This window comes from Acartia tonsa, chromosome 14 (assembly GCF_053477335.1).
Source record: "Acartia tonsa isolate MP-2025a chromosome 14, ASM5347733v1, whole genome shotgun sequence".
In the NCBI taxonomy this organism is placed as follows: Eukaryota; Metazoa; Arthropoda; class Copepoda; order Calanoida; family Acartiidae; genus Acartia; species Acartia tonsa.
This window is the reverse complement of record NC_137273.1, coordinates 33,169,440-33,196,978: the sequence shown is the minus strand read 5'-3', so window position 1 is coordinate 33,196,978 and position 27,539 is coordinate 33,169,440. Positions and strand designations below refer to the sequence as shown.

The 27,539-nt window shown below is 32.6% G+C and overlaps 3 protein-coding genes across 3 annotated transcripts; all 3 read left to right on the top strand.

The window, feature by feature from the left end:
* Nucleotides 1-1,064: 1,064 nt before the first annotated feature.
* Nucleotides 1,065-7,214, top strand: LOC145305428 (C-type mannose receptor 2-like). The gene is made up of 6 exons (XM_080147045.1): nucleotides 1,065-1,116; nucleotides 2,486-2,563; nucleotides 4,456-4,581; nucleotides 5,595-5,774; nucleotides 6,945-7,003; nucleotides 7,101-7,214. Exons 1-6 carry the CDS (start codon nucleotides 1,065-1,067, stop codon nucleotides 7,212-7,214), a joined length of 609 nt encoding a protein of 202 aa, XP_080003171.1.
* Nucleotides 7,215-7,926: 712 nt separating this feature from the next.
* Nucleotides 7,927-9,519, top strand: LOC145305934 (uncharacterized). The gene is made up of 4 exons (XM_080147816.1): nucleotides 7,927-8,223; nucleotides 8,415-8,497; nucleotides 9,181-9,336; nucleotides 9,423-9,519. Exons 1-3 carry the CDS (start codon nucleotides 8,127-8,129, stop codon nucleotides 9,310-9,312), a joined length of 312 nt encoding a protein of 103 aa, XP_080003942.1. The 5' UTR covers nucleotides 7,927-8,126; the 3' UTR covers nucleotides 9,313-9,336; nucleotides 9,423-9,519.
* Nucleotides 9,520-15,425: 5,906 nt separating this feature from the next.
* Nucleotides 15,426-27,381, top strand: LOC145306015 (transmembrane protein 129). Its single transcript, XM_080147948.1, has 16 exons — nucleotides 15,426-15,539; nucleotides 16,284-16,398; nucleotides 16,823-16,866; nucleotides 17,025-17,099; nucleotides 17,655-17,724; nucleotides 18,229-18,292; nucleotides 18,850-18,893; nucleotides 20,697-20,801; nucleotides 21,221-21,317; nucleotides 22,019-22,114; nucleotides 22,987-23,046; nucleotides 25,270-25,327; nucleotides 25,798-25,906; nucleotides 26,231-26,276; nucleotides 26,488-26,546; nucleotides 26,983-27,381. Exons 1-16 carry the CDS (start codon nucleotides 15,473-15,475, stop codon nucleotides 27,020-27,022), a joined length of 1,149 nt encoding a protein of 382 aa, XP_080004074.1. The 5' UTR covers nucleotides 15,426-15,472; the 3' UTR covers nucleotides 27,023-27,381.
* Nucleotides 27,382-27,539: the final 158 nt, after the last annotated feature.

The window sequence follows — 27,539 nt, the reverse complement described above, 5'->3', positions numbered from 1 at the left end:
ATATGCTAGCAGGACATCTCTGCTATAAAATGGAAAAGTTTAGATTTCAGAATCTTTTAAAATAAATTTTAAAAATTTGATTTTTAATATCATTTTTACCTACCCAACTTTTTTGAAAGATGTGATGCATCTCTACAATTCATTAAATCAGAAAGCACATAAAAAACATTAAACATCTAATTCAGATTTTCAAATAGACTTTTGTATGTATTATTTATTGATTTCTGGGTTTTTTCCTTTACAGAACGGCTGAGATGAAAACTTTAGTTTTTGAAATATATATTTGGCCTGTACTAAGATGTTAGTTTGATAAAGAAGCCTTGGGTTCAGATGGATCAATAGCTTTTGAAACTATTTTAAGTCAAATTTATAAAAATATAATAAAAATATGAATTAAATTGAAGAGAAAAAAAATCAAGGTTTGTTCCATTCAAGGGATTGTCTCTCTAGATGGTTTTACACACTAGTACTTTTATTTTCCTAGCATGATTCCTAGTAAGTTTGTGATTGTTGATATACAAAAAAATCTTTAAATATTTTGACTAAAATACTTGTTATTCTAAATAAATTGTATTTACAAGATTAAAGATTTACCAGTTTCAGCTCATCTCTCAGTTAAGCGGTAAGTAAATTTTTTTCTCGTATTCATACGAATCCGGTGGATAGGAACCGGTTCTCATCCATACGAAAAAACTATGTCTAGCATCGAATTATATCCAGCTTTATACAAATATAAAAATGGTTTTAATCTCATAATTGTACATTTTTATATCCGCGGAAAGCCGTTTATAATACAATGCGAGAAATAACTATTATTTTATTTATTTCAAGTCACTAATATTGTAAATATTTTGTAACATTAAATAGTAGATACCTACTTTACTTTGGTATTGCTCAATAAAATTAATTTATTTATATAACTATGATTTGCTTATTGTCATGGTAAAATATGGTAATGCCTTGGCCTTTTTAAGTTACCAAAGGAATTTTTATCAATCTAAAATGAAAGTTATTTTCATAAAAAAAATCTTTATTTACTTACAATAATTTAAAATATTTAGAAAATGATTTTGTGTTTGCTTGCCTTTGCATGTCTAATACAAAATATTGTTGAAGGTTAAAATATTTTTTTTTAGTAGCGAAGCTAGTCTATAATTTACTTTGTCTGTCCGTTAGTCAGTCCGTCCGTCCGTCAGTCAGTCCGTCAGTAAGTCCGTAACACTATGGGGGAAATAGGATTTACTCAGCTCCTATAAAAGATAGAATGCTGAAATTTTTTGACAACATTCCTATTAGTAAGTAGCACAATTAACTATTAAACATCAATGGCGGTCGGACCGCTTTTTAGCAGGTTTTAGGCTATTTTTGTATTTTTCACATTTTTCTGCATATCCTTGGTGTTTATGGTCCGATTTCCAAATTTTTTTTTCAGTTATAGAAATCAAAATTAAATTTCCTGTCGTTTAAAGAAAACAACTATGACGGGAACCTAGTAATAGTGTCTAACTTTTTATCTTTGTGACGTAACAAAAATCGAAGGATGAGAGGGGAGGTGGGAAAGGAAACCCCTAAAAAAGAGATGGATTTTTGTTACGTCACAAAGATAAAAAGTTAGACACTATTACTAGGTTTGTTTATGGTCCGATTCCCAAATTTTTTTCAGTTATAGAAATCAAAATTAAGTTTTCTGTCGTTTAAAGAAAACAACCATGACAGTCAAACTGCCTTTTTGCAGGTTTTTGGCTATTTTTAATTTTTTCCATTTCTCTTATGTATATAGTCCGATTTTCCAAATTTTTTAAGTTAATGATATAAAAATTGAATTTCCTGTCGTTTTAAGAAAACAACCGTATTCCCATCCATGAATTTTTGGGCTTTGCTACTTATGGATGTTGTCATCCTTGTTTAGAATTAATCTACATTTTTCATCAAAATTATAAGTTTTTTATGTTACATAACAAAATTATTCTTATTAAAAGAGTGTTTAGTTTTTATTTATTTTATTGGGAATAAATTTCATTTTTTATTTCATCTTCCAATTAATGTTCAGGCATTATCCTCTTAGAAATTTTTTTTCAATTTTGAAAATTTGAGTACCCCCCCCCCACCCCCTAGGTTAGGTTAGGTTATGCTAGGGAGCCGAGCGCTGCGGTCAGTTGTTCTCTGTCAGGGGAGGGGGGAGGTTGGTGGTACTCAGATTTTTAAAATTGAAAAAAAATGCTAAGAGGATATTACCAATCATCAGTATCAAATGTCAGAATAAGTAAATATTTCAATTTTGAGATAATGGGGAGGCAGGGTAGCCTGTCCCTACGATTTTTAATTTAAATTTTTCTTAATGGGAAAGACAAAAGAACATGGTTGAGTGAATTAAATTACAAGTCAATATTTTTTTTCATTTAGGCCACGGGACTTAAGAAAAATTGAGCCTTGGGAGAGATTTCTTAATTTTTAAGCTGGATAATCATATTTGTTTTTATTTGAGGATCATGTTTATATGATAAACCTTCATTTGCTGTTGATGATGAACGTGCAACTTGGTTCACTGAAATCCCTGGAACAGGTAAATAAATTTTTTTAAATCAAATTTAATGATATTTTTCTTAATTTGCTTTAACAAGTGAACTAAGCTGGAATTTTAGATATATCTTAGTATTAGTATTAAATTGTAACTGAAGATTGCTTAATGCATGAAACATGATGTTTTACAAATAAACTTTTGTTCATTCTATGTGGACTATATCTTAGTATATATATATATTAGACCTGTTACTCAAAATACCCTTTTTCGAATTTCAATCTTCTGCTTACCTAAAAAGTTACTTTAGGGGCCTAGAAATACAAGTACAAAATTTCAGCTCTTTATCTCTACTGGTGACCTAGCGCCAGGCATGTAAAATATCAGCAGATAACGGTATCACAGCCGTTTTAACAATATCTCAGCAATGTGCAGGTTTTAAGCTCTTCTGCATATTTCAATTAAACACATAAGGGCAAAGATATGATATCCCAAAAATCTTTTGTCAAAGTCTACTCTACACCTAGCGCTAGTCAGTTTTCTAAAATCATGCATTTTAAAATTGTGAAAAAAGAAATCGCCAGTGCTAGGTGTAGAGTAGACTTTGACAAAAGATTTTTGGGATATTATATCTTTGGCCTTATGTGTTTAAGTTGATATATGCAGAACACCTAAATTCATCTTCCAAGCCATTCTCTAAGAAATTTAAATTTTTTTATGATATAACGGGATTTCAAAACTGCCCTTTGAAAAGGCCTAAAAAATATATTTTTTGTCACTTTTTTCATTGTTTATATTTACAACTTATTAAGATATTATTCTCAGTTAAAACAATTGGCGCCTCCAGCACCAAAACTGGCAAAAACCGGCAGTTAAACTTCTGTGCCTCTACTTGCCCTCCTCTTCGGCCAACAGTAGTTATCTCAAGAAGTAAAAGAGATATCAACACACAGTAAAAAGCAAAGTGCACACAAAACTTTGAAAATTGAATTTCAAGACTTTTCTTCGGGGCTTGTAGAGAAACAGACCCCCAAAAAACAAAAAAAAATATGACTTTTGAGCTTATTTTTAAAGATATCAACCTGATTTTTTAAAGAAAACTTTTTTAACATAACTGAACTAAGTAACCTTTGCAGATTTCATTTTGAGACTTTGCTTCTAGGGGCTAATGGGGCAAAAGACCCCCATAACAATAAAAATATGAGTTCTGAGCCTATTTACAGAAATATTGAGCTGATTTTTTAATGAAACTTTTTGAACCTAACTGAACTAAGTAACCATTACAGATTTCATTTTGGGACATTCTTTTTAGGGGCTAGTGGGACAAAAGAACCCAAAAAAACTAAAAAATATGAGTTTTGAGTTTATTTTTAAAGATATCAACCTGATATTTTCTGAGCTTATTTTTAAAGATATCAACCTGATTTTTTAAAGAAAACTTTTTTAACATAACCGAACTAAGTAACCTTTACAGAATACAGATTTCATTTTGAGACTTTGCTTCTAGGGGCTAGTGGGGCAAAAGACCCCCATAACAATAAAAATATGAGTTCTGAGCCTATTTACAGAAATATTGAGCTGCACATTGCTGAGATATTGTTAAAACGGCCGTGATACCGTTATCTGTTGATATTTTACATGCCTGGCGCTGAAATTTTGTGCATGTATTTCTAGGCCCCTAAAGTAACTTTTTAGGTTAGCAGAAGAATGAAATTCAATAAAGGGTATTTTGAGTAATAGGTCTTATATATATATATGGTAAAGAGTAATCTTTTTTCTAACATATAATCTTGCTTTAATAAGCCCAAAGATCTTTAAGAATAATATTTATAAATTAACTTTAATCCCCTCCAAACCTCTTTATTTAAGGATTCATGATTTTATTAAAACTATGTATTTATGAAACTAATCAAACAAATTTTAATACTACTGTTTAGGATACTGTTACTGGGATTATGACTTTTCTGATGCTTCGTACTGGGATGATAAACCAGAATGGTGTGAAGATTATGGTTCAAAAATTGCCTACATTGAGTCGATTGAGGAATGGGATTTGGTAAAAGGTGGGACTACAATAACTTAATTCTGTTTTTTTTAAATAATTATTTCTTATGAATTTAGCATATTCTTTTCTGGGATATTTTGTTGCTTAGAATCACTGAACCTTACTATTTAATTTTCTAATTAGTTAACCCTTACAGATCGGGGGGGGGGGGTCATATTGACCCCCATCTAGTTTTTTCACTGTCATTTTTTTTTTGTAGGTAAGATAGAGAGTTGTGACTTCATGACTTTTTAAGTTTAGTAATTATACGTCGGCAAGAGTTGATCTTATAAGGATATCTGGTCTGTGTCGGTCGTGGCGTCCGGTCAAAGTCGGTTAGGTGGCACCAAATTTAGAAAAAATTCTAAATAAATCTAAATTTCTACATTATGACTTTTGTGTATAAGGTAGAAACCTAATTTTTTTTGGGTGAAAACTTAGATATCAATGACCTTCTGAGAAAAGTGGTGTTATGACCGTTTGACCGCTCCCTGAACGGCTTTTTAACCGATTTTTGTCCGGCTATTACTACAGACATATATCATGAATATCGTGGCTTCTATTACAGCTAGAGGCCTATAAATATTTTTGGTAAATCCTTGAGCAACAATAAACAGATAAAAATATGAATTGGCGCCGCAAACCGCTGTTTTACCGCCGAAAATGGCGGTTTCCGTTATTTGCCGTTTTTCGGCGATGATCAGAAAAAGTAATTTTTTTGTTATGAAAAATAAAAGTTCGTCCTAAAATTTGGTCATCGATCCTAGCTGCAAAATTGGCCGCTCATCAGCTGTTTTAATATTTAGCGGCTGGCCGCTAAAAAGCGGCTAAGGAGCGGTCTGACCGCTATGACTAGAAAAAGTAATTTTCTCTAAAAATACACATGAACTACCAGAAAAAAAATTTATGTCTCTAACTGTAACAGGAGCCGAGATAGAGGGAAGGTCTATATAACCCCCCCCCCCCCCCCCCCCGATCTATTAAGGTGGGAATTGAGCCCGATCTGTAAGGGTTAAGTTTAATATATTATAGGTTATTTGGATAATTTCATGAATCAATATGATTCACAAAATGCAGTTATCGGTTCTTATTGGCCATATGCTGGTATATGGTTGGGAGGAAGTGCTGGCAATTCTGGTTATGATGCCTTTTCTCATAGTTTTGTGCCTAATACTGGTAATTTCTCATGGGTGTGGACTGATGGATCTCCAGGTTTATATAGATTTTTAATTATATAATGGGTGCTTTTGCACAAGGGGCAGTGTCATGACCACCTGTATTTTATGGTCATGCACAGCCAAGACCAGGACCAAAAACAACAGGTTTGAGTATAGATTTATTGACCAAACTCTATCTACAAGATCCTGAAATAACAACATAAGTTAGTTATATTATAAAAATAAACCTGATAATCATTTGGGTCTCAACTATTTGCTTTTTTAAGGCTTGAACTTAGGTTTACTTTAATAAAAGACAAAGCTCGTTGTTTAAATCTTGGGGTTAAAACTCAATAAACGAAGATACATTAATTAAATTAATTTGCTCAATACTTTAAATAAAATGTAGCAAGGTAACTTTTTAGTATATGTAGGATAAATTAAGAATAAACATCCTAGAATCATAATAGTATTCTTTTACTATTGTGGCTAAAAAATGCCTTTGGAAAACTAAGTCATATTGGCCCTATATTCTCATACTAAAATTAATGGGTGGGTTCTTACGCACCTGAAGAAGTGTATTTTGGTGTAGCACCTGGCCTACTACGGTTGATATTCACTCTCTAAACATACGAGAAGCATCATAATAGTCTCATAACATGTTGTATCACAAAGATTATATCAAGAAGTGTCTGCAAATACGCACCTAAGATGGCAACCAAGCAAGACAAAGATCAGCTGATTCACAAACAATCACTGCACACTTTGGGATAAGGATTTTGGGGCAGAAATTAATTCTGGGCTTGAAGGACAATAAGCTTCCTCGAAAAGAGGACGAGACAGGCAGATATTGTACTGATAACTTCCACTCTTTATAAAAATAAATTTATGAAAAGCAAGGGGCTAGTCCTAAGTCTAGGGTTCTGTATTCTGAAAGCTCAAGATTATACTGAAACTTATTTACTACATTAGATTTATATTTTCATACATACATATTACACATCTCAAAGTTTGAAAAAAAGGTTTATTAATGTTTTTGTTCGCAACCACAAGTTGTTTTTGCTTTTCTGATTTTGAATCATTTGAGAAAAACTTTTTTTTTAAATCTTAGAACACATATCCTTACAGCAAAATATCAGAAATGCATCCTCCCCCCCCCCCCCTTACCTAAAAAAATGTCGTACTCTTTACAATTAACTTATTTTCCTGTATATTTATTTATTAGTAAATTTTATGGATTGGGCTCCAAACCAACCAAATATTAGTGCTGAAGCTTGTATAATGGTAATTATACTTTTCTAATTATTACCTTTTATACTGTAGTTACTAACAATTAAGTGTTAAAAAATAAATTAAAAGATAATATCATGTCTTTTTACAGGCATACCAACCTGATAATTGGAAATGGCATAGTTTAGATTGTCATGAGGATGCTTTTGGTTCTTGGAGAATTTTACCTACTTTGTGCAAGCAGCCAGGTAATAGCAGATCATAGTAATTTATCTCTTCTATATCTAATATGGTCTTGTGCTATGCTTAATCCTTATAATAAAGTAACAGAATGTCTGTGTGTCTGTGTATCTGTGTGTCTGTGTGTCTGTACTGAAGGATCTCACTAACCGCTGAACCGATCGGGTTCTCCTTAACAGGGTATCTTCTCATAGGTCCCGGGAAGGTTTATAACTATTTTTTGGGGGTGGGACACCCCCACCCCCCCCCCAACCCCAAAAAATGAAAAATCCCGCCCCCCAAAAAAAAATTTCTTTAAATTTTTTAACTAAAATTAAAAATGAGGGGGGGTGCACCCCCCTCCCAAAAAATTTTTTTTTACTTTTTCTTTAAAAATTTAGAATAAGAAATTGGGTTAATAAATTTGACTCTCTCCTCCTAAAGTGCCCCTAGAGGCCTCTATGGGCGTAGCCGCTAGTCCTTACAATAAAGTAACAGGATGTCTGTGTGTGTTTTTATGTTTATACCGAAGGATCTCACTAACCGTTGAATCGGGTTCTTCTTAACAGGGTAGCTTCTTACAAGTTTATAACTATTTTGAGGGAGGGTACCACCACCCTCCCCAAAGAAATCGACAAAAAAATTAAAAACGCCGCCCTGCGGACATTTTTTGCACCATATATCGGCGAAAAAATATTTTTGGTAATTAGCTGATTTTAAAATAGATTGAAAAGAAAAGAAAAAATACGTGTCTCTAGATGCCTCTAGGGGCATAGCCGCTAGTTGAATATAAACAAGCTAAAGGAATATAAAGACTAAATTTAAAAAAATTTCAGTACGTTGTGGTGCAGGATGGATTGAAAGTAACAAAACAATAACTATTATCAATGGAACAGTGAGGGATGGTACGCAGTTTGATAAAACAGAAGGAACCTGCTACAAGTTGTTGACTGATATCATGGTAAACTGGGAAAATGCAAAGAGAGAATGTGAGAAATTGGGAATGAACATAACACTTGCAGTCATACAAGACAGTGATGCTGATTATCTTAGTGGTAAAAATATTTTTTTTTAACAAATTTTTTATTTAATGATTTTCTAAAATTATTCATTTTCCTTCAAATTATATTATTCAATTAAAACCCTGGTGGTTTCACTTATATCAAGTTTTAAACACCAACAAAATTTTAAAAATTACAATGAACAAAGTTAGAGAAATCTATTATACAATGAAACAAATATTTAGGATTGCTGGTAGACAATCATGTATCCAATGGAAGAGATGGGTTTTGGATAGGACCAAAAGATAACACTGGTTGTTATTATATGGTACGTCTATTGTTAGAATAATAATTTAAAATCGACACATTCGGATTTTGCCACAGTTATATTTAAAATACAAAGTAGAACTATGTTTTCTACATTTATGTCCATTCAGAAAATCTATTTCAGAAGATCTATAGTCAATCATGTCCGTCTGTCTGTCTGAAGCTTCTGAACCGATTGGGTCCTACTCTTTAGGGAATATAAATACTGGTCCTTTGGTGGTTTTAAACTGTTTCTTTTTTTGTTCGAATTTTTCTTTTTTCGTTTTTTTGCTTATCAAAAAAAATTTGTAAAACACCTTAACCCTGTAGGGGCAAAGCACCAAGGCAAAGACAAAGAAATTGATAAAAAAACGAAAAAGAAAATTAAAAAATAAATATAGAAAAAATGTAAAAAAAATTTCAAAAATCTTTTAAAATTTATAAAAAAAAATCACTAATGAACATTTAGCCCCAAGCTTATACCTATAACGAAATTAATTAAGGAAAAAATCACGAAACCTATACTTGTTTTTCTGCTGTCGTTGGGGGACAACACATCTTAAAATTGACGACCTCTCCATTTGCCCCCCAAATATTATTTTAGATTTATTTTGCTTGTTGGTTATACCTTATACCTGGGCGGAGCCACTAGTATATTTTATTTGAGTAATGTAAATAGAAAATATATTGATAGTTTTATTTCAGGAGGAGGATATGCAAACTGGGAATAACAATACCCCTAATCATTATACAAAGAAAAAAGCACCTAATTGTAACCAAGGAAAGCATCACCCAATATGTGAGAAAAAGTGGTCAAGAGCTGAATTATGGCAATAAAGATCTTATTGATAATCATCATAGGTATAATCTTACAGCAATACAAAATCATTATTTAAATTAAAGAAAAAATCTTTAATGCATTTTAATGAAATTTATTTTATTGTTAGGATTCTGGCTGATCTTGGATTTGGAATTTTTAAAACTATTTTTATAAACTTATTTTGTAATTAAATAACTTTTAAAATAAACTTTTTCAAAATTTAATCTTTTTTTTTATAGAAATATTGCTTGTAAAAGCTACTCATAAATGTTGAAAATGTTATTAGCTTGAGGAAAACTTTAATGTTATAGTGATTCCTTTCCAATTAACACAATTATTTGAATCCTCTTTGATTTTTAATTTTATGTTAATGTGGTATTCGGCAACTCTGGGCCATGCAGAAACCAAGACATTATAGTGATGCTACGCACCCAGCTAAATCCTGTTATTCTACAATTGTAAAGCCACCTGCAAATATGTCAGATAACGGTATTGATTTCATCTCTCAGTTGTCCTGCAAGTGGAGGGAGGGGTGTTACCCCTCCCTCTCCCTTCTTAAGCACCGGAACCTTCCCCTTCAACCACCAAGTTATCAGCACCACCTCAGCCCTGAGGATAAAGGATCTAAGCCTTCCTTCACCCGATAGAATCACCACCCACACAGACTGTTGTTGTCACAGTAATCATCAAACCTTCCCTTTTAGTACCCAGACCTACCACTCAACCCCTCTATGCTTATCTACCTATTGTGCTGTTCCATGGGCTATCCTGCCTCCCCCGGACAGGGATAGCCATCTACCTAACCATTGCAACTATCTATGTTTTACTTGTATGATTTACCTTTAACTATCTTTATTCCTAATCCATATGTATTTATATTATGTTGTACAACTTTAGTAAACCTTAGACCCTGAATAAAGGAACAACTGAATAGACTCTGTTTATTATTTAGTGATTGCTAGAGAAGCGTAGCTTCTCTATAATATATGTGTCCACGTCTGTTCGCACTGCCGTAGTCATTTGGACTCTGGTGTCTGCCATTTAACCTAGGCGGATACCACATTAACTCCTTTAGACCAGTCCTTTGATATCTTTTCTTGTCTCTAAAATTTACCATATTGGAAAAAGCTTGCAAATTATTGTAGTTATGAATTACATAACCAAGGTCACTCTATAAAAACTGGCCAAGGTGCTATGACATTATTTAGACTATATAGCAGCTTCAACTTCTTGAATAGTTGGTGGTCTTATATCTATGTCTTTTTCATGTCCTGGTTCTGGTTAAGCCGTAATTTCAAGTCAGGTCTGTTCAGCACTTCTTCAAAATGAAATTTTCACCTTTCAGCTACTTTTTGCAGTGGTGTCTTTTTTACCATTACTAGTTTCACTACTCTTTTTAGTAGCGAAGCTACTCTATAATTCACTTTGTCCGTCCGTCAGTCCGTCCGTAACGCTATGGGGGAAATGGGATTTACTCAGCTCCTATAAAAGATAGAAAGCTGAAATTTTTTGACAATATTCCTATCATTAAGGAGCACAATTACCTATAAAACATCAATGGCGGTCGGACGGCTTTTTAGCAGGTTTTAGGCTATTTTTTTATTTTCCACATTTTTCCTCATATCGTTGGTGTTTACGGTCCGATTTTAAAAATTTTTTCAGTTAGATATATCAAAATTAAATTTTCCGTCGTTTGAAAAAAACAACAATGACGGTCAGACTGCCTTTATGCAGGTTTTTGGCTATTTTTATATTTTTTACATTTTCCCCCATATCTTTGGTGTTTATGTTCCGATTTTCAAACTTTCTTCAGTTAAAGATATCAAAATTAAATTTCCCTTCGTTTGAAGAAAACAACAATGACGGTCAGACTGCCTTTTTGCAGGTTTTTGACTATTTTTATATTTTTTTTTACATTTCCCCCCATATCTTTGGTGTTTATGGACCGATTTTCAAAATTTTTTCAGTTAAAGATTTAAAAATTAAATTTCCGCTCATTTGAAGAAATCAACAATGACGGTCAGACTGCCTTTTTGCAGGTTTTTGGCTATTTTTATATTTTTTCATTTTCCCCCATATCTTTGGTGTTTATTAATCGATTTTCAAAATTTTTTCAGTTAAAGATATCAAAATTAAATTTCCCGTCGTTTGAAGAAAACAACAATGACCGTCAGTCCCATCCACGAAATTTTGTGCTTCGCTACTTATGGATGTTGTCATCCTTATTGTTATATTTGCCACCTAATTGCATGGTAATGTTCTCAGCTTCTATTCAAAATAGACGAGTAATACAATTAATTAGATAAGAATATTAAAATAAAACCAAGGAAATATCCATGCTTTTTAGCAGGTTTTTGGCTAATTTTATATTTTCACATATTTTCCCATATCTTTTGGTCAGATTTTAAAACTTTTTTGGAAAATAATTAAATTTCGATTGTTTCAAGGGATTTTTGTGTTCAAAGATAAAAGTCTGGATTTTTTTCATATTTCTCTTATCTTTGGTGTTTTTGGTCCAATTTTCATATGTTTTGTGAATAATAGTATCAAAATCAAATTTTCCGTTTTTCAGAGCATTCAGAATGCTTTTTAAATCTCCTTGTCTGTATTAAACATAAACATATTTATTTGGGCATACAAAAATTAAACTAAAAAAATTATAAAATATACAATTAAAATTACTATAACAATAAACAACCTAAATCCGTTCTGTCGGCCCGGGTAACCATGAATAGATCACTATGGATCTGTCTACTTAGCCCCAAATATATTAATTATTATCCATGTTTTTTTGTGCTTCGCTACTTATGGACGTTGTCATCCTTATTTATGTACAAAATGTTTAAAATTTAACCGAATATCTTTAAGCTTGTCTATTAAACAGTTCCATAATATCTTAATTAAAATATTTATTTAACAAAGACGACATTAATAAAGTTTGTTTACGTTTACAATAATTTCGTCTGCTAGTAAAAATATACACATTACACACAACAAGTTAACAACACTTTAAAACTAACACACGTCAAATAAAATATTTAAAGGGAATATTTTCTATAATTAAGGTATATCCGTCAGTCTTTAACAGATTATAGCTCTAAAGAATTGTCCTAATAATATATTACATCTTGCATGTTAATTCATATAAAAAAATAATGTTAGAATTGGTGACTATTATATATAGGACGATTAGGCACTAAAATAATAGCGTATAAAAATGTTTTTGGTACTTTATAACTGGCGGCTACGCCCCTAGAGGCCTCTAAAGAAATCCTCCAACATTTTTAGTTTTAGTTGTGTAAAGAATGATTTGGGGGGGGGGGGGTTTCTAGAGGTGATTTCTCCTGAGAGGGCCAGTAGCAGTGGCGTGCGAACCGAAGGGGGCATTTGGGGCAATCGCCCCCCCCTAGCGAACAAAACGCCCCCCTCTGCCCCCCCCTAGCCACCGCCCCCCCTGCCCCCCCCTAAATGTTAAAAAATGCCCCATTTTGCCCCCCCCTGGTCAACAAAAATGCCCCTTTTTGCCCCCTACCCTACAAAAAGCAAAACTATCCCAGTTTCCAAAAAAAAGATCAAGAAATACTCAAAAAAAAAAATTTGGCGCTTCGCGCCAAACAGACAGTTACTATTCATTTAACCTTACCAAATTTTTAAATTAGTGTAGAAATTAGGTTATAATCTTTTTTCACTGAACATAACAAACCAGGTAATAGAAAGTATTTTATTTTGTATAATATAAACTTACCAAAGAAATTTTGTACATCCCCAATGATGATACACAAAATTACCCCTTACATAGATTACAATTAGTGGATGAAATGTATGGAAACTCGACTTAATTAACCAACCATTCAAAATTCCATAAAAGTCCCCAAAGTTGTTGAGCCAACAAATAAGAAAATTTTATTTGAAATATTGGGGACTAGTGTAATAAATAGCCCAAAAATCCCTCCTTCCCTGCATATTTGAAGAAAAAAATTTGCGCTTCGCGCCCTTCCAAATGGTTTCTGCTTTTTATCACATTGTATATTTAATTTTTATTTCTATAAAAACATTTGAAAACAACAAATATTTAATCAAAAAGTTATTTTATATAAAAAAGAAACATCGTTGATATTTATCTAAGCCTTTTTCTTAACACTGTATGTCTGTCTAAATGAATAACTATTTATGATGTCATATCATTTTCAGGATAAGTTTATCATTTTTTTTGTGTACATACCCTTACCAAAAGACATGTTTTTTTTTATGGCAATTTTCATTAAAAACCCTTAAAACTAACTACACTCTATATTCCTAACTTGATAAAATACGCCACTCTTGTTGTCTTTAATTGATTTTAGTACAAATAGGGAGTAAATATTTTTAGGTGTGCTTCACGCACCGCCCTTATAAATCCTTGGAAACACCACTTAATGAAAAATTAACAGAGTTTGAAAGTGCCATTTAAAGAGGGTAGGATATGTTGATATAACTTTTTTGCTTCTCTATAATTCACTATGGCTGTCAGTACGTAATGCTAAGGGAGAAATGTGATTTTTTCAACTGCAATTAAAGATAGAAGGCTAAAACTTAATGTTAACATTCCCATCATTATGGAGTATAATTAACTATTAAAAATTCATGGAGGTCGGACTGCTTTTCAGGACGTTTTTGGCTATTTTTGTATCTTTTAAATTTTGGGTATAGTCCCTTTTGTGACATTGCAACTGCAATTAAAGATAGAAGGCTAAAACTTAATGTTAACATTCCCATCATTATGGAGTATTATTAACTATTAAAAATTCATGGAGGTCGGACTGCTTTTCAGGACGTTTATGGCTATTTTTGTATCTTTTAAATTTTGGGTATAGTCCCTTTTGTGACATTGCCTCTTAAGGTGCATTTCGTCGTATTTTCACAGTAGCTTTTCCCCTATTTATAGCTCCTGCGGGGCCAATTGCCTAACCCTGCAGGAAAATCACCTGACCTAACTTAACCTAGAATAACCTATTAAAAGCTACTATGAAAATATGACGAAATGCCCCTTAAGAGGCGTTGCCACAAAAGAGACTATACCCCAAAGTTTTCCATATTTCTAAGAGATTTTTATATCTGTAGATGAAAGGACAACTAATTTTTTTTATTTTTTACATAGTTCTTTATATCTTTGGTTTTTATGGTATGATAAATTTTTTGTGGATTATAATATTTAGAAAAATAAAATTTCTTGCTGTTTCGAGCATCCAGTATGTAATTTACTTTGACTGTCATCACACAACATACAGGAAAAAGGATTTGTAACTTTTTCTACCTAAAATATATATTTATTTCAACAGATGTTCTTTAAATCTACTTGTCTGTATTCTTATTAATGATTTTTTGTGCTTTGCTACTTAAAGATGTTGTCATCCTTGTTGTCATACAATAAAGAAATATTTGAAATCAGTTTTACATATTAGGTTAATTTTTGGTAAATTATTTCCAAAATGAGTATTTTTATCTTCCCCCCCCCAAAAATTTTTTTTTAATGGGGTTATTCATCCTTCCTGCTGAGATTTTATAACATCCCCTTCCACCCATAAAAAATGTTTTGTGGTGGGGGGGGGGGGGGGGGAAGGTTAAATTATCTTCTATACTTTTTTTCGAAGATGCTTTCTAGCTCCCTTCCCTTCGGTCATTGCAGGGTGGGAAGAAGGGGTGGGGGAGAAGAGATGTGGGGGGGGGGTAAGAGATGGGGGATATAAATGGGAAATAGGGATGGGGGAAGGGATGGGGAAGAAGGGATAAGGACTAGAAGGCCCATAATAAAATAATCCCACCCCTTAAAACGCCCTTATTTAAAATTAGTATATATAATCAAAACGCCCCCCCCTAAAGCAAAGTGCCCCCCCGGGGCACTTTGATTTAGGGGGGGGCAAAATTTTACAAAATCTTCAAAATGCCCCCCCCTAGAGAAAGTGCTTCGCACGCCACTGGCCAGTAGTATTCTCCTCCACAATAGCTAGTTTTTTAAACCTTCCAAGGATTTATGAGGAGCTACATTAATTGCAAAGAAGAACCAAAGCAGTTAGCAAGATCGGTCGATTCAAATGAAAAACTAACAGACATCCTGTTACTTTTATATAAGAATTATATTCATATATTTATATATATTCTTCAGTATGTTATAATAAAATTGTTAATAAAAATATAAAAATGAGTCGTGTAGGCGAAGTCCCTGGAACAATTATTTTCAGTGTATTCTATTTTCTGTTCAGCCTAGGTACCTACGTAATTTTATTTTTTGTTTAGCCTAGGTATGAAATTAATAAAACAAATGCATAGCATAGGTACGTATTCAACATATATAAACTCTGTTTAGTCTAGATACGTATTGATTAAGTGGATACAAACATCACAAGGATAATTTTAACGACAAATAGCGCAGCAAAACAAAAAATTAACTATGACCCCATTTAGAAGGAGGGTAGCCTATTTGGATACACCACGTGAACTTATTTTGGTGCATCTCTAAACCAAATCTGGCTTAATGATGTGTATTTTAATGTGGTTAGACAATGTGTTATGTCTGTTTTGGGCCAAGGCATTTTCTCTACTATTTATCTGATTATTTCATGCATTTGATACACCAGCCATAGGAACCATTATTATCGTCTTTAGTTATGACGCAGTGTTGGGCCGAGATTCGAGCGGATGCGCTACATGGTATGCCGCAGTCGGGGGTATGGAATTGCCCTTATCATTATGGGGCTTATTTAATCCTTTTGAAAAAGTTACAGGATGTCTGTGTGTGTGCAAGGAAGTATATCGCTAACCGCTCAAACGAAAAGGTTCTCCTTTACAGTTTAAGGAGGCCCTTGAAAGGTTTTTAATTATTTTGGGAGAGAGTACCACAATCCTCTCTATAAAAATTACCCCTAGAAAAAAATGGACGTCAAAGAAATTTTAATTTTAAAAGTCAATAGTAATATGAACACCAAATGATTTTAAAAATGTGTTATTTTAGGATTTTTGTATGAGTCGAAGGAAGCCCGAGGGCTTGGCCTAACCCCAGAATTCGTGCTAACAGCTCTGGGACTTGTCAAAGATGAAGAGAATAGTTTTATTCAATATCATGTTAGGTAACAATTAAAGGATGAGACAATAAATTAAGATTTCCTCTAGATATTTTTTGGTGGATATGTTAAACACTTTTATTTTAAACATTGCATGTATATTATAAGTAACCTCTTGCAATCCTCTCTCATTTAACATTTGGTGGCAGTATCATTTACAGTTCAACATCCCTCCCCTCCCCCTGGTTAGATAAATGTAGGACACCTGCAATGTTCAGGTAAAAGTTGGTTAATAATGAGTAAGTTCCAGTGAGGATTTCAGGTCTAGCGAGGCGGGACCTTGAGTTCATAATAAAATGATATTGCTATAGGTACATTCTATGCTTTTGTGTCTCATTCTTATACATGAAAACTGCATTCAACAACAAAAATATTATAAGTAGGTAAGTTTTCTAGCTTATTTTTATTAATCTTTATTTTTCTTTTTTAGACGAACTTCTGGTACCATTGTTCTTAGATCACTTTTACCCTTTGGTAAGTATGTTAATTTATTATCAGAATGTTTTGGCTTTTAGTGATAGGTTAACTATTTGGCAAGAATAAGCAAAAAATCGTGTCAGGAGAAGCAGTTACATCGCCGTTTCTACATAGTTCCATACTTTTAGTTTATCTTAATATTTATTTTATTTTAGTTTATCTTGTGACATACAGCTATGTGTCAACATATCTAGATGGAGATTACCGGTCCATGTCAGAATTTTTCAAAGGAATGTTTTATGCTTAACTAATGAAAATAGAAATATGGAAAAGGCTGGTTTAGTTTTTCTAGTGACTAACCTCTTTTGTTCATTACTAACTAGTACCCTATATAACCTAACCTGATCTGAAGTAATAAAGAACAACTCCACCCCCCCCCTCCCATCCCCCCTCTTATTATTTATTTATTTCAAAACAAGGAGGAGCGGTTACTGTGTTTCTAATGGAACTTCAAGGAAAGGCGCCATTTTACCTTTTTAAAAATTAAAAATTGTACCTAGGGAAAAAATGTTAAACTAATGATAGTGTTAGGGATTTTTATTTCTATAGTTTTATTTTATAGATATCTTTTACAAATTACCTACCCTTTTGCATTTTACCTTTTTAATAATTAAAAATTGTAGGGTAAAACAATGTCAAAGTAATAATAGTGTTAGGGATTTTTATTACCTATAGTTTTATTTTATAGATATTTTATTTTGAGATACTACCTACATCATTTTCTTAAAAGGGTATCTAATACATTATATGAAAAATATTATTATGCATAATTCATTACAACTCAGATCATACCTGGATGTTCTTAATGTTAAAATTATCAGCGGCCTTGTCTGTGATGGCTGTCTCATATGCATGGTAAGTGGACAACCTGACATACTCATTTCTTTATTTCTACCCAATATTTTTAATGTCTCTTTATCTTCCACCGATTAATATTTTAATTTATTGCTTTCTTGTCATTGTTATGACACTCGGGGGGATCTCTAAAAGAGTGGTCTCCAGAAAGTTTGTCAGTTTCTGTCCGTGTGTAGTGTACTGTGATATCACTTTTTGGGGAAATTTTATCTTTATTAAATGTTTTTGTAAAAGTTAACAATTTCTAGACGTCCTGAGTAGGTAGTAATTGGATTTTTATCTTCCAAAGTGGTAGGATTATTGATTGTGTGTTATTAGAAAGTCTTCAATCTTTTCTTTATTTCGAAAAGGCATCAGTTTTTATGAGAACTAGTCTTGTGAAAACCAAATTTTAGATACAAGCGGTTTCGCCCCTAGAATATATTTTTTAAAAGATAGATATTTTGCAGGGGTTCTTTTTAACCCTGCTATTTGTCCAATAAAATATCCAAATCTTTCTTCTAGGTACCTATCACTGAATAATTATGTGAACCATCCAATAATTCAGAAGATAACCGCCTATGCTCAGGTAAATTTTTTTATTATCAGAATTATTCTCAAAAGCTTTAAAAAAGGATATTGGTGTGATCATAATCTGTCCATATTGTAAGAACAATTTTCGACTCATCACACAAAGTTCCCTGATGAGCAACGAAACCCTTCTCCTCCTGAATAAATAGAAAATAATGGGGGGGGGGGGGGAGGGGTGCAAGTTTTTATTATGCTTATTACTTAATGTCAATTATGTTTAGCTTATATTGGTGTTGGGCAGCCCTGCAGGGTAAGGGCTCCCCGCATAGGAACATCCCCCACCCCCTTTTATGCTTTTTTGAAAAATTGAAAAAAATTTAGTGCTTTCTCGTCATTAGTGTCAGCCTTTGGTTGAAGTTTCCCACAGTATTAGAAATGATTTCCTTTCCTACCCTTATAAGTCAATATCAAGTATTTAATTATGTGTATGAAGCACCTACTTATTTTAACATGAATTTAAGTCAACTCTCGTACTTTTACTTTGCAAAAAGAAAAATAAAAAACTTATAAATTAGACCAACTTAATCTCTTGAGAATTATTATTATTTATTTTAGGGAAGCGTGGAGACTCTAATCCTAGACATAAACCATGAATTTAGGTAAAATAAGTGCATTTATTTGTCTTGAATATTTATTTTACCTACCTGGTTTTGATGCCTCTAGGGGGTTCGTCGCATACTCACCCCCCCCCCCCTCTTTTAAAGGGTCAAATTTATGCGGTTAGACTTCCTTCTAATTTGTAGTGTAGAAAAATGATTTTCATAAAATTATTTATTTATACATACATTAATAGTGAATTTGAGACAATCTTAGGATTAATCTACTTAAAAATTGCAAATAATCTGAGGTAGATTCTTTAAAAACAAGGATGACAACATCCATAAAAGCGAAGCACTGAAACGGTAGGACAAACGGACATTAACACTTGTATGGTATCTGAACTGAATAATCAGAATTTAAAAGTATTAGAGTCGAAGCAAAATTGTAAGTAAATTTGTTGAAAAAAACTGCTTGAAGCAGGATAATGTTTATGGACATACTTACATTTTTGGACTTGATTGTAGAGTTGCTTTGCTTATAATATTGTTCGTTGTTGTCCCAGGAATCAATATACCAAAAATCAGATCAAACGGATAATTAGAACACTTGAAAATTTGTTGTTAAAAAAGTAGAAAAATCAACATTTTTAAAATGGACGTACGGACATTCTGGTCATGATTATAGAGTTGCTACGCTTTCTAAATCGTGCCCAACTACTACAGGAATCATCATGCAAAGTTTGAAATCGATAGGACAATTCTAACATTCCTAAATTAACGAATAAAAGCTATCTATCTCGGACGGACGGACCGACCCTAATTATAGAAAAGCTTCGCTTTTAAAAATTGGGGTCGCTGCTCACTGGTGAGGCAAAATTGTTTTTGTAAAAAATACTCAAAAATCACATAAAAATCTACAAAAATTTAACAAAATCTTATGCTAATAACCTTTTTATGATTTTATTTAATTTTTGTAGTTTTTTATGCGATTTTGGAGGATTTTTCACTAAAATAATTTTGCCTCACCAGCGAGTGAAGATCCTTATTCTTTAAAGAATCCACCTCTGTTTAATTTTTAGAATCATGAAGTTTTACCTAAGGATAAATAAAATAAGTGGTTCAATTTATAGGTTAAGTCCAGATTTATTACATTTTTGAGTAGCCGCTTATGTGTCTGTTCTATATAAAAAATACGTTAAAATAAAATGCACCCACACGTGAAAAAAATGGTTATGTTAGGTTAAGTTTGGAAAGTTTAGGTTTATCAATGGATATAGAATACGTGGATATTGTAATAGGGGAATTGTTGTTGTCAATTTTGGTTACCAATAAAGTCCTCTGATATTGTTTAATACGTTCCTCTGTAGTCAAGGGAGGGGATGGAGTAACGGCATGCATAAGGTGGGGGTATAGGTGGTGTCGTTATGTTAGCCAACTGGGAGAAACATTTCATCAGGGTATGCGAGAATCTCTCACTATGTCCACGTATTCTATATCCATTGGTTTATCATAGAAAGGATTTGATAGCCCTATCTGTGGCTAAGATCCTGCTTGGTTTAGGAGTCCTGTAGAAACTAAGAGCTATTGTATGGATTCTTTTATGGAATGATTCGCATTTTCATTTTGAAATATAAAGCAAAACATTTGCTACTTTATTTTTGTCAGTTTTTAAAGTTTTTTTTTGTACAAATATGATATTTTCTTAAGTAGGTAATATATTTTTGCCATTATCCTATGTCAGGGAAATGTTATTTACCTATCTATTTTCTATGAAAGATTGTCTTCCTGTTTCATTGTTTTTCTTTTGTAATCTTGTATTCCTTTGCTTTGTGATGGGTATTGTTATCCTTGTTTTACTTGTAGACGAGTGGATAAAGTATGTGTGGAGGTGAACTCAGTGACTCATCTTGTCATAACAGATAACTGGATCCTCATCCTCGGTTCTATTCCTCAACATTTTCATATCTGGTAAGACAGTAATCTAAAATCTTACGTCTTGCCTGTTTAAACACTGTAATTTATCATTATTTGTTTAAATTTTTATCCATTAAGTTATCAAATTAGACGCTTTCAAAGGCAAAAAGTTGGGCAAAAAAAATTTCTTCCAAGTTTTGTGTTTTCAATATAAAACTTGGGATTTACACATTATTCCTGTATCCTTTATTTATTTATGCTTTACTACAAGGACGTCAATTTTGGATGGGGGAAGATGGCTAAAGTTCCATGTAAATTTTACCCCCAAGAAAACATTTAATTTTTTTTTTTTTGGGGGGGGGGATTTTCTGCACATTAAATTCTCTCTATAAAAGTTTTTATTTCCCCCAAAATGGAAAACTTGGACGTCCTTGCTTTACCATTATCTTGATCAATATCTGTTACCTATCTAGTCACCAACATGATGCCCAGCTGACAATAATGGATTCAGATTCTCACAGCCTCTCACCAGAAGGGGATGCGGGAGGTGCCCAATATCTCAGCATTCAGGTAAAAATAAAATAGCCTTAACCTATCCCAGGAACTATTTGAAGCTTTCCTGTCAAAAACTCAACGGACATACAAAAAAAACGATAAAGGGGTGTAAATAGTTCGATATGTAGACTTGAGGCTTCGCCAATATATAAAATTTTATGGCAACAATGCGATGAAAGGGTAGGGCGGATGAGCTAATTTGTAACCAAACCTAAAACGCAAAGGAATCCAACCAAAAAAAAGAGTTACAGCAGTGACTTTTGGTATGGCAGTTGCTTCAATGTAGTACAATACAGATCTTCGTAGTTATGTTTTCCGCCAAAATTCATTGCTGTAACTCATTATTTAGTTGTGTTCCTTTGTGTTTTAGCTTGGTTACTAAAACGGACATATCCCCTCACCTTCCTTACATATTTGTCATTAAAAAAAAAATAATGCCAAAGCCTAAAATTTTTTAGACAAATAGTTTAATTCTAGAATCGAACCATAGAAGAATAACTATCATTTTTAAAAACCTAATATTCAATACGAAAGTTGAAGAACTTTATAACTCATCATTTCTGTAAAATTAATAACATTTTAAGTATTTTTCATCCTTGTTAATTTGTTTACTACTAGTTGCTTTATCATTGACCGTCTAAACACAATATTTTTATTACTTATATTTTTACTTACTTTTATTATAATTGGTAGGAATTAAATATATAAATTTTTAGGTGACCAACCGGAAGCCAGGTATTCCTGGATTTAGATTCAGAGTCAACTCTTTGGAATATCAGAATATACAGTCTAAACTGCAAGCTGCAATTCAGGTACACATTCAAACAAATAGCAAGGGGAAGGGGTTTCATAACCGATTGATATCTGCTGGATTAGAATCGATTCTCAGCCATACTAAAAAATTCATGTATTACAGAGAGTTTTTTCACGAATATTAAAATTAAATCATGAATGTAAAACTGGTTTTGTTGGCCCGAGCCTGTGTGGGAAACCTGTACATAATACGATGCAATAAATAAATATTATGCTAACTGAACGGACGCACAGAAGGACCTACCAATAAAAAAAGTCTTTTATGAAGCTGTAGCAGCGCATGTATTAAAGTTTTTTTTATTGAAAAGAAATGCACGTAATTGGATTAGAAAAGCTTAGTGAGAAAAATGCAAAAAATTTAGGGGATTTAGCACAGTTTTTCATCAGGATCGGGACAATGGATGATAAAATGAACTTACCCAAAAATTCTGTCTGCTAGAATTAGTCTCTGTTTTTAGAGGACCAGGGGGGGGGGGAGGTACTTCCTGGTTCCCGTGGGGAAGACCTTTATTGTCTGCTAGAAAAAGACTTTTAGCTCTTTTGTAGCGACTTGACTGTGTTAATATTTCCGACACTATTGGCTGATATTTAAAAACTCAATTGAAAGATGAAACAGGGTTCCACCTCGTACGAGAACATTCAGAACACCCCGTTAGTTTTAATCTAAAAAAGTGTAATTTTTTTTTATTAAACCGTCATTTTCCAATTCTTCCCTAAAATTAGCTTTTCTTTTTGTTTCAATTTTAATAATATTTGTCTGCAAAGAGAAAAAAATATCATTTTCAACCATATAGTTTTGAATGTTGCAGAATGTACATTTTGAAAACCACTCTTAAGACTTCTACCTATTGATATGATTGTTTTGATTTAGAATATCCGGAATATTCAAATATCCAAGAGTGTTAGTGATCGATTTGTGGATGTTTTCAAGGTAATTTTTCTATTCCTATAATGATTTGGCACAATATGGGTTAAAAGAAGCTACACTATATTCATTATCCTATAAATTTATTTGATGTAGTTTGTAAATATATTTGGTGTATCATGAATTCCGCACATTTAAAGGGCGAATATAGGTTTGATATAATATGAGCTTATTTCAAAGGTGCCATTATATAGATTATAAATAACTTAAAGACATTGACATATTTAACTGTATAAGTCTGTTTCTAGCCAAAAACCGATCCAATTCGTCGATAGAATTACGTAATTTTGCGTAACAAATGTAGTTCCCTAAGAAATCCAAACATCACTGCATCACACAAGGCTGTGTCTAAAGGTTGAATTATAAAGCTTCTGTTCAATCATAGTCATAATGAAGAGGAAAGGATTTGACAGACATTGGATGCTGCAACTTTTACTTTTGATCAAATAAATGTTTCATAAAATAATTTTGTAAAAGTACATTGAAAAAGTAAGGGCTGAACCACTAATTTAAAAAAAATATTTAAAAATTAAAATATTATTTTTTTTGCTAAAAGTTGCATCATGTTTGTGTATGTATGTTCGTGTTACGTATCGTAATTAGGGTAAATATTTCATAAGGGATTAATCACAGATGCTCATAGAGAAAATAAATTTTAAAACACATTATTTACCCTTGACGCTATATTTGAGGCACTCTTGCGTAAAATTTTTTTACGGAAATTAAAAATGTAATAAAATAATATATAATTAAAACAAATAAACATTTATGTTATCATATAAGATGCATGCCAATATAACAATCAAATTGATTTAAGAAAAATAGTGAAAAAAAGATCTTATAATGGTTAAAAAAAACGATTTTGTTGACTTTCTGATTTATCATATGTTGAAATGAATGCAAAAATTGTAAAATCTACTTAAGAATTTTTTTGAATTTCTAAATTTAGCATAGTTATTTTAAAAGTATGTAAAGGGTGAGCAAAAAAAAATGCGTACCTTTTTAAAATTCAAATTGCGCAGCTTGTGTTAATAGTAGAAAAATACTACGCATACCGTTAGAACCGCTAAGAAGTCTATTTTTTGGAAATATAAGAACGATTCCTGTGCTACGCATAGTTTAGGAGCTACATGTTAAAATGTCCCAACTGATGTAAAACTTGACTTGCGAGTAAATTTTAAAATATAACTAAAAATTAGAGAAGATATTTTGCAAAAAGAGATGCCTACATTGTTTAATTTCAAATTGCGCAGCTTGTGGTAATAGTAGAAAAATGTTACGCATACCGTTAGAACCGCTATGAACTGTATTTTTTGGAAATATAAGAACGGTTCCTGTGCTATAAATAATCTAGGAGCCAGATGGTAAAATGTCCCAAAATTTACTCGCAAGTCAAGTTTTAAGTCAGTTGGGACATTTTAACACGTAGCTCCTAAACTATGCGTAGCACAGGAATCATTTTTATATTTCCTAAAAATAGACTTCCTAGCGGTTCTAACGGTATGCGTAGTATTTTTCTACTATTAACACAAGCCGCGCAATTTCAATTTTAAAAAGGTACGCATTTTTTTTTGCTCACCCTTTAATTGCACCTTTCATATAAGCTCATATCATATTGAACCTATATTCGCCCTTTAAGTGTTTAAGTAAAATTTTAAATGATTATAAACTCCAATAAATCATTGCTACAACTGGCTATAACACAACATGTCTGTTACTTTACATCAGTGCTTTTATTACTGAAGCTACTCTATAATTCCAAAATTACGTCTGTCAGCTACGTTTAGGAAGAAACGTGAATTTCTTGGCTACTATTTCAGACAGACGAAAGATTTTGAGCATCTACTCTATAACTCACTTTAACCGTCGGTCGGTCTGTCTGCTTACTCTAAAGTACATCATATTATAGAGGAAATATAATTTTAACTTCTGTCATTTAAGATAGAAGACTGATTTTGTGTGAAGATTTTTCTGACTTATGCACATATAATCTATGAATTACTTAGTACTGCTCTTTTTACCTCTATCTCATTGGCTGTTCTTCTTACATTCACATTTATGAGCTTCGCTACCTTTGAATATTGCAATACTTACTTTGAAATTACATCTTTTTACATAAAGATAAGACGTTAGTATCTAGTATAGTTAATACGTTACTTAAAAATTTTGGGGACTATAATGTAGATATTCATCAACCTTCATTTGCATTGTTTGATTTTATTTCTGTAGGCTGAAGTTGAGGGAAATCCTAGAGCTCATGTTACAGATGTTTTAGAGCCTTGTATTGGTAAGCATAAAAATCATATTTAAATTTCCAAAATACTAAGGAAAGTATTCTTTTATTAGCTGTTACTTTGAAAGGTGTTATGTGATGTTCTGGTCATCTTTTTAAGATTTTGAATCTTTGTGTGAAGATATAGTCTATTCATTGTTTTTAAACGAAAAGAAAAACTTATTTCATCCTAAAGTCTTTGTGATTTTTGTTTTACATATTCTCTCTTTTTTGACAACTTAACATCTGCTATATAACTGTTTGTCCATTCGTGTTTTTATTTTGTTCTATACTTTTGGATGCATTCTTACTTTGTTCCCTAAAGCTTCAAAATTTCATTTAATTTTCAATTTCATTTTAATTTTCAGATGCCTGTATCTTTTTTGCTATTGAAGCTAAAGGCTTTAAATTTGAAGTATTGGGTCTACTTGTGGCAGCTCAAGCGGTGTATTTCTTACAGGCTTCCTTCAAAATATTCAGTTTAGGTTGTATGGTGAATCAGGCGAATGTGAAGCTCGTTCGCGTGTGTGGGACCACGAATGCCGAGGAAAATGGTGTTCCATTAGCAGACAGATGTGTCAATTGTTATTGTAGGCACGGTTGCCATGTTAATTTTTTCTGCTTTGCAATATTTGCAACTTTTGATTCTTTATCATCTATGTCCAAGATTATTCTTACAACTAAATATATCAATATGTAGTTTAGGTGCAGTTAAAACAGGCGTGAAAAAGGGGGTTAGTAAATTATAGAGGGTGGATACCCCTTTTATTGCCTGTATTACACCCTCCTGTACCCCCCTCAATTTTGGTTTAAGGGTGGTTTCAAAATTTTCGGCCACTGATCTTAACCTAGGCTATACTATAATAGGTATTTATAATCCAGAAATTGATACAACATGGCAACCGCGGAATACTTCAGGCCCATGTGGTGTATTACCTGTTTAGCTAAATGGTTTGCTTCAAGGAAAGGAACAAAAATTCCATCTAAAAAATGATGCACATTGTTTTGCACTACTTATTGACATTTTCCATAATGTTTTTATATTTTCTTGCTTGCATTAGCCAACATTGATGTCTTAGTAGCTAAACTTCAATACTTTCGAGTTTGTCAAAATATTTTAATCAACTTTTATGATCGCATTAAATCGAAATTTTTGGACCTTAAACTTCTGCAGGCAAAATCAGGATTTACCAGAAACCTGGCTTGGATCCAGGTGCCCTTGTCCTACTTGTAGGTAAATGCATTTACTCTATTCTGTAGATAAAAGGATAGGTGGATAGGTATGACTAAAATATTGTGTGCTTTTCCTCAAAGTACCTACAGACCAATGAACCCTCACACCCTATATGTTGGATAATTTTGAAAATTAACGAGGGGAGTACTTAATTTATGCAGGGGGGTCCCTAACTATGCGGTGCCCTAACCCTACTGGGCTTCACAGTACCCTATAAAACCTGACCCAACCTGCCATAAAGTAAAGAGCAATTAAATATGTTCTTCCCTTGCTTTCTATTTTTTTTTTAATAAGAGGGGGGGGGAGGGGAGATTCTGTACTCAACTAAAGGAAACTGTTCTCCGGAGTTTGTACGTCTATATTCAAAGGACAATTAGCTTTCCCAATTCAAAAGAATTTTTTGTAGTCTTTATTTTTCCATTCATTTATTTTTTAGGAGCAAGTTTTGTGTTTTAGATGTTGCCCTTGTTGAATAAATCTATGAAATATCTTGTACAAAAGTATTACCGAAAGAAAATTGTATAAAAATGCGCAAATCAAAATGTATAATGTTACTTCGAATAACAGGACGTTTGTCTATTTGTAAAAGCAATCCAACTTAATAAGGATAACTTTCCTTAGTTTTAACTTCTTTTCACCCAAGGGGATGAGATTTTGTAAAACATTTATACACCTCTGGGTAAAATCTTAACTATTCATCTATTAATCAGCCTGTTATTGCTGCGCTGTATATAGTTTGAAAATTACACGATTTAAATGTGATCTGCTGTGATATTATTATTTTTCTAGCACAAAATACATAATTTGTTGAAATAGAAATAAAAAGTTATTGTTTCATGAAATGTTCTTATGTTGAAAATTCAGCTACTCTAGAACTAATCTCTGTCTGTTCTAAAGGGGGGGGGGGGGGAAATGTGGTGACTCGTGCCACGACATACCAGCGATTTTATTTTGGTTGCTACTCCCTTAGTTTTAGAGATAATTGGGTGAAAT